This window comes from Panthera onca, chromosome D2 (assembly GCF_046562875.1).
Source record: "Panthera onca isolate mPanOnc1 chromosome D2, mPanOnc1 haplotype 2, whole genome shotgun sequence".
Lineage (NCBI taxonomy): Eukaryota > Metazoa > Chordata > Mammalia > Carnivora > Felidae > Panthera > Panthera onca.
The window spans coordinates 64,516,815-64,524,974 of NC_138349.1; the positions used below are offsets into that span (position 1 = coordinate 64,516,815).

The following is an 8,160-nucleotide window of genomic DNA, read 5'->3' on the forward strand; positions in this document are numbered from 1 at the left end:
CTTGTTAATAAGAACACTGTGGGAGGCTTTTTTTACAAGCCTTATTTAAACCCAAATGTCTGATATTGATTTATTTATCATTACTTCTTTGGTAATCCTAACTCTATTGAAGAGAGAAAGAGAGAGAATGATCTTAGTATTTACTGAGTGCAATTGTTCTCAAGGAAGCTGTGCTAATTCCTAGTAATTACTGTCTTCCATAAGGGCTTTCAGAAATCTTCTAAATAATCACTTATATAACCTAACTAGGGATTAATAGTAAGTGTGCCTTTTGTATTTTAAGATACACTTCTGCTTCATTTTGAAAATTAAGACTTTATTATTTTTTTGTCTCCACCCTTGTCTCTGCCATTAACTGCCAAGATAATGATGGCTCATAGTTTTTGAGATCTAATTTTTCAGGGCCTCAATACTTGAAGCATTTAAAGATATCTTTTACAATCACCTCATTTCTTTTGGTTTCAACTACTCTTCCCTGATGCCTTTCTATTCCTCTCCAACATTAAAATCCCTCCTGACAGAGAAGTTGGCAATCAAATCTGCTATAATACCACTAATCTCAAATTGATAACTTCCTTTGTATTTTCACTAAAAAAATCGACTTTGACATTTCTATAGTATCCTTTGTATTTTTATAACATCTATTCTTTCTGACTTCAGTATTCAAGACCATTCTTTTAGGTCGATGACATTTGTATATTTGCCAAGTATGGATCCTTCTTCTGTACATTCAACAATTCCTTCCACAAATATTTGTTGAGAGTCTATTATTTTCCAGCCACTGTTTTAGGCCCTGGGGATACAATAGTGAAAGAAACTCTCATATTCCTTGACTTACATATTCTAGTGTAAATTTTTGATTATTGGATTTATCTTTCCACTTTTTTCTGACCTGAAGATAGTTTTCTTTTATATGCTGAGCTTTTCATTGTTGATCATCATCCAGTCCTTGTGAGATATATTTTTAAGTTAGAGTCTCATGATCTTACCAAAAAATTTCTCACTTTTTCTTGAGAATTCTTGAAATCAGCCCTCTGAATTTGTGAGTCGATGTCTAACATTATTCTTAGCATTTATCTCCAATAATGTTTCCATGATTTTGTAAAACTAAAGACAACAATATGGGACAAAGAAGCTTTGCCATAATTTACACAGATGTTGGCACATGTGGGAGCTGGATTTTAAGTGTCAGTTTTGCTTTGTGTGTTTTGTTTTTTTTTACTTCCTCATTATTCCATTATAATCATGCATGGAGTTTCATGGGTTTCTTATATCACCAAGATGTTTTGACAAGTCTCAAGAGGTTTATTAGTGCATACTCAAATATGGAAAAAAAGATAAATTATTTCTTAAAAATGATCATATTTTTATTACTAATTTAAAATTATGTCTGCATTTTAGGAATAGCCCTGCCCTAGTCTATGCCATCCTTGTTATATGGACCTGGAGCATGCTGCAGTTTCCACTTGACCTGGCAGGTGAATGTCTTGATGTTTGCTCAAAGAAACAGAAAACGATTAACTCTCGATTAAAAACTGTAAAAAAGCTAAGGAGGCATCTGAGAGGATTATCATTTTAATCATTTTGATATCCCAATGTTAATTCCAGTTCAGTTTAGAAGAAAAGTCAACTGAAACTCAGGAAATACACTAGTGGATCCACCCTGTTACATGGTGAGCGGGAGATAACTGAACGTTACCAGAGCACAGGTTTACATTCTCTTCAAAAGTGGTTCTATCATGTATGAGTTGGAAAATCTCCCTCAAGTTAGTTAAGACATCTGTGCCTCAGTTTCTCACCGATGAAATGGGGCTGATAATCATAGTAGCTAGGATTGAAGGTTGTTGTGATGACTAAATAAGGTATGGTTTGTAAAATGCTTAGCGCATTTGCTGGAATATAAATATTCCTTCTTGATATTTTAGGAGCTCATTTTTGTCCCTTTGTCAGAACATCACAAGGGAGTAAGAGCAGTTCTGGGGTCTCATGGAAAATTAAAATTCTTCTTAGAAGTAGTCCTTGGAATTCCATTGGCCTTATTTTAATAAATACATAAACTCCTGAGACTTTGCAAGAAGAAACTGTTTTCTAAGCATATCATACTAACCTAGAGTTGCATTGTCCAATATGGTACCTGCTAGCTACATGTGGCTATTGAAATTTAAATGAAAATTAATTAAAATTAAACAAAATCCAAAGTTCGGTTCCTCAGTCACACTAGCCTCATTTCAAGTGCTCCACTGCCACATGTGGCTGCTGTGGTAGGCAGTGGATTAAGCAGAACATTTTTACCATCACAGAAGTTTCAATTGGACAGCATTGATCTGGAGTCATCCCTTAACTTCTAGGAAGGATCCCTGGAATTCTGACTTGAGAATTCTCCAGGATGCCACTTTACTCTGAAGAAATTCTAGGATTTAGTAATTACATTTTCCTTAAACCTAACTTCTTTTTTATGGCACCCTACCCACTGGCATCAGGATTAGAATTAATCTAAAATAGGGATTTTTAATTTTCTCTGCATCTTTTTTTGGCTTATGTTAATAGGCCCAGAACTTTCAGAGGTAATTTTAGAATTTAGCAACCACTTTATGAAACAAAATTGTCACCAGAGTAGATGGAAAGAATGACTGTGGCTTTTTAAAAATACCCCAAATCTCATTACTAATTAATAATTACAAACAAATTTTTGCCAGTAACACACATCTCTCTCACACACACACACACACACATTTTGTCATAATGTGCCCAGTCTATACTTATTGATCAAGTGGTGTCTCCCAACAGAATATAAGGTATCATCACTTTAGATGTTGAATAACAGTCTTAGGAGGTCCCTTCAGAACCATTTCCTGACCTTAACATCTTAGGAGAGGCCACTATTGATCTTATGTTGGTTTTTCTTTTGTCATTCACTCTGCTGATCCTCACCCTTCCCTATCTTGTGGTTTATAGACTTGCTAAGAAAATTTTTATTTGGGAAAGAAATTCTGTAAACTTTCGGGGGTGATAATGTTATGCAGCTGTTTGAAAAACAAAGACCAAATGTTACTTCTGACTAAATCACTATTGTATTTTCCAACAAACAATACATTATGTTCACCCATATCAAAGCAGCTTCATAATATTTGCAGGCTCCAGTAGACGAAGGCATTCTTTGTTTGAAAATTCCAAATGGAAGGCTTCATTATTATAAAGGATTATATTATGCCCTTGACCTTGAATTAAATTAGCATTTTAGAAATTAAAACAAAAAGGTTCATCTGTTGATTGGGCCTCCTTTTGTTCAACTGGAAAATCAGTAATTATATCCAGTGTTTCTTGTAAACTGTGAAACAAAACCATAAGGCATTAGACAAAATGAAATAAGAATGGCATTTATTTTGGGCTTTTGTCCCCCCACCATTAGAAAAATATGTTCAACATGAACTGAGTTTCAATTTGAATTATAAACACTCGAATTTCCACAACATAGTTTATACATATGGCTGACTAAGTCAACCAGGAAACAGGTAGATCCCAAAGGGAGGATACAGAAGGATCTGGGCCTTGTATCTATACTCTGTTCTGTCTCCCAAACTCAGCAGTCAGATAAGTCATTCATTATCCAAAGGGAAAGAGAGAAGTGAGAAATCAGAGAGGAGCTAGTGGAAACAAAAAGAACTGGTGAATAGGGGCCCCTCTCCTCACAGACCTCATTGTTACCTCAGTTTTCACAGGAAGAAGTGGGCCCAGGAAGGTTAAGTAACTTGGCCAGAATCTTGCTAAAAAAAAACGAGGCAGCCAGTCTATCTGGCTTGAGGCCTAGAGTGCCCGGCTGTGCTGTCTCCTTATGCAGTAGATCCCAAGGACCAGACCCAGCAGTTTGTCTTGTTCTATATTCTTGCTAGCCTAATTGTGCTTTCCCCAGGATTCAGACTAAAAGGTGATCTAAAATTTGTTACATGGATAGAAACATGATGACTGGCTTTCTTTGGTGTTTTATTGAAATTATAACAGATTCTTGATTTTAAATATAAAATTACTAAGGATATTAAATAGTTAAGGGGTGACTAAGGGTGGTGTTAAATGTAAAGGGTGGTGTCACCTTTCCCCCCCAGAATTAAATTATAGAATCACTCCCAATTGTTAACTAGCACAGCACCCATTGTTAATGACTCTTCCCCATTTCATTCTGCCTTATACATTTCAGGGATGTGCTAATTGGTCTATCTTGTGTTCTCAGTACAGCATGTCGTCTGCCCCTTGTCTGTGGCAATGAGGGGGTTCCCCAGTCTGTTTTTTTGCCAGTACAGTGCCGATCTGTGGAACATTGGAATCAGCATCTTCATACAAGATGGTCCCTTCCTTGTCGTGCGTCTCATATTGATGACCTATTTCAAAGTGATAAACCAGATGCTGGTGTTCTTTGCCGCAAAGAATTTCCTTGTGGTGGTGTTACAACTCTATCGCTTGGTGGTGCTGGGGCTGGATGTCCGTGCTTCCTTGCGAAATCGGCCAGGAAGACTGAAAGCAGAGCACAGCTGCCCGTGTGAGCCAGCTGTGAGTGGGATCTCACCTGGAGATTGGGCGAGTGGCTCTAATGGGGGCTTGGGTACCCCCTTGCAGGCCTTGCCTGTCACCCCTCAGCACTCTCACCCCACACCGTAGTTCCTTACTGACAGCAGCATGCAGCTAGAACGTTCGACTTTCTGGTTCCTCTTACAGACAGAATCTACCCCCCCCCCCCTTCTTTTTTAACTTTGGCATGTAATAATTTTCAAAGGAACAACATAAAAAGTGATCTTAAGCCAAAGCCGAGGAATTTTCTTTTTTCGACTGAATGGAAAGAACTTTGATTAGTGGCTATCGCTACAACTTCTATGTGATGGTATCAGATGTTATAGTTGTTCAACGACTAAGTGATTTGTTTGTCTTGAACTGTTTGAAAAGCTATGGACAGGGTTACAGTGACATGCCCTCAAAAAGATTTAGTGCAGACAAACTGTCACGGCTGTTACCTGAAAATAGAGAAGCTTTGAACTTTGGCTCCATTGTCAGACTATCTCATCTGATCTTTTCTGCAATGTCCCTGACATCAAAAAATGTACATTCAGTGAATGCAGAACAAATGAAGGGAAAAGTGCTTTTAAAATTACCTCACTGTGAGCTGGAAGCAGTGAGAATCTCTGCCCAGCTTCCATGGCATTGAGAGCTCTCTTCATCGCTGCACAGACCTTCCCAGGAAAATCATTTTTCTGGGCTGATGTGGTATTCTGTCATGGCGCATATGCTCTTACAGAAATTTTATTGCTTTTGGCTTGGGCACTGCGAAATTCACAGCAAGCCATTTCGGTTGTGAGGCAGGAAATACTGGTAATGCTAGCAAAGTCACAATTTCCACCCTGAAACATGATTTGCGGTATTCGTCAGTATTTTTCTTAACTCTACTTTACCGTTTTCTCCATTGCCAAGTCGAATTATGTGGGTTGAAGCAAGGAAGCACTGAAGCAGTGAATAAAGGTGTTTCAGTCCCTTTAAGTGTTACCATAGTTTCTGGAGTCCGCCAGTGGTAGGCAGAACTCCTCTGAGCTGCCACTATGGAGCCCAGCCTGCCTTTGGTCTCAGGGAAGGTACTGGGGCTGGAGGCTGGCATCAGCCCTACACACAGCCAACAGCCCTTGATTAGTGACAGGGCTCAGAAGATGCCACAGCATTGTGGATGTCAGAAAATTCGCTTTTCTTGCCTGCATTAACGACTTCACTTCCCCAGTGTTGAAATAGCCATACGTTACCCTTTATGCACATCTGTACTTTCTAGATGGAGGTCATTCAGAACCTTTTGAAATGATTTTTGCTTTTAAGATGCAGTGTGGAAAGTTACCTGACTATATAGCAGTAATTACATGTGAGGCAAGCAGTTCCAAAAACTCTTCTTTTAGGGTTCAAGGCACAATTCCTGCTTGTTAGTATGCTGAGGAATTCAAAGGGACATGAAAGATAAGACACAGTATGACCTTAAGTTGGGTGTGGCTGTGTGACAACCAATCAGAACAATTTTATCTATAAATCTGTGTGAATGATATCTGCTCAAAGCACTGGGTAAAAAGTTTCCTAGGCAAATTCTGTTTTTATACAGAGAAATTGGTATTTTCCACTTCATGGCTTTGGTGCCTCATAACGCGTTTCTGTTTCTTCCTTTTCTTCCTTGTGTTTCTAATTTTAACAAGGTGATGATTATAGAACTTACATGTGAAACTAACGGAGTACATTTGTAATTTTCATAATAATTTTGTGAACCTTAAGATCAGGAAATTATATTTATATAAAGAACTTGACAACTTTTAAGGGCGTGTTATTTAAAATGCTTAGCAATTGGAAGCAAAATAATAACTGCTACTATTTATAAGAGTGCCTCGTGGAATCTGTTTTTATGTTGACTGTTTTATGTTGAATGTTTTCCTCCACAACATGTATGTGCTGCTTATTACTGCAGAGTTGCTCATGGCATACTTTTCATGTTTTAATTTTTTTTCTCCCAGCAAAACAAACATTGAACATCTAAAAATAGATAAACTATAAAGTAGTACGAGCTGTTGCAAGGATATTTTTAAATGCTTTCAAAAATGAGACTTGGCTGGGCTTCGTGAATGAATTCCTAGTGTTTAAGTAAAGTATTTTGTAATTAGCACTCCTCCAAAGGCCTGGGAAATGGGAAGTCCAGAGTCTTGCTTTCCTTAGAGTGCCAGGATGGCAGAGAGCACAGAGGACCGACTCGGCAATGAATAGTGGCAAAAATAGACACACGCTGTACAAGGTTTTCCAGGAAAATCTGTTAAGGGCAGCATTTGTTAACCTAACTGCCAGTACGCTCACTCTTTTCGACTGTTTTTATAGCAGAAAAAAACCTATATTCATTTCGTTTATTTAAAAACAAAACCTAAATCCAGGTTGTATCCCTAGGACCCCTGATGGCAAGAGTTAGAATTGTATTCATTTAATTGTATACTTTTATTGCAGATTGCTAAACGTTGGAGTGTTTGAAAACATCCCAGCCTTTGCTATGTAAAGTGGCTAGGTCAGTAGTTACCGCCCATATATTGATTGACAGCCTGGGACTTGCTTCCATTTTATTTCTAATCAGATAACGATTTGGACCTACTGTACAATGTGTTGTAAGCCATCCCTCTCTACAGCCTTGCACAAGACACGTGACACACTAATCCCCGGCCACCTAAGAGAGTGGCTTGTTTGTGGTGCTGTGGTTATTGTTGTGGTTGTTGTTCCTGAATGGCTTGATTGAAGACCGATCAAACGTCCTCCATAAAAACATATTCTCCTTGTGAGAAAACAGTGTACGTGTTTCAACAACGCTGCGTGCAAACAAACCTTATAACCATCTCGTGGGTTTACTTTTCACCTTAGTAAGATAGGTCTCAAAGGACGTGACTTCATAGTGCAAGATGTCTAGCTGTCTTTGTCTTTCATCATTCTGTTAATTTTTATTTACAGATAACATAAACTGGAACTAACATAAAAAAATAAAAATTCGTATCGGCCAATAACATCCTCTCTAATCTTCCAAAACGAAAAATCTTGCAGATCTAGCAGTTGGCTCTGCAGTGCTTCCATTCACATGCGGCAACATTTCAGGCCTTGTAAGATCAGAAAGAGCCAAGAAGTACCAGGATTCACTATTGTAATACTAATTGTGAATTTTTTATTTATTGGAAAGTTTCCAAAGCCCCGGAAAGGCATGCATTGTCTGTTCACATGGTTTAGGGTTTCCTCCCAAGTTTCAGAGTTCAACGTTGACTTTTTTCTATTCTCTTTGGCATTTAATTTCAATGATTCGGGATCCATTCTCCTGTTAAAAGAGAGATAGAGCGGCAAAAGGCCAAGCCTCTGTCCACCTTCACTCTACTTCAGCTCTAGGAAAGTGGAATGTTGAAATATACTGCAGGGCCTTAAAGATGCACATAAAAAAAAAAATCTTGAATTATAAGAAGAGACTGTTCCTTTTGTTGTTCTTGTTTTTTCTAACTTCTTTTTACTTACTGGACATTCTTATCCACTCTTGCTAATATCTGATACAAGGCAGCTGGAGAACATTTATAGCCTTGAGGCTTCAAATAACTTTCCCTATGATGGGAGGAACTTTAAACAATGTTCGAATAATCA

At 38.0% G+C, this 8,160-nt stretch overlaps 1 protein-coding gene across 2 annotated transcripts in view; it reads left to right on the plus strand.

Annotated features, from left to right (window-relative positions):
• The window catches only part of TMEM26 (transmembrane protein 26), a 46,560-nt gene extending 39,951 nt beyond the window's left edge, over window positions 1–6,609 (plus strand). The window contains exons 5-6 of one of the 2 annotated variants that reach the window (XM_060642677.3): window positions 1,402–1,478; window positions 4,231–4,650. In XM_060642677.3, coding sequence (XP_060498660.1) covers window positions 1,402–1,478; window positions 4,231–4,535 — 382 coding nt within the window. In that variant the 3' untranslated portion in view covers window positions 4,536–4,650. Of the gene's footprint in view, window positions 1–1,401; window positions 1,479–4,225 lie in introns of both variants that reach the window. The other variant, XM_060642676.3, reaches the window with a different exon arrangement.
• The last annotated feature ends 1,551 nt before the right edge of the window (window positions 6,610–8,160 follow it).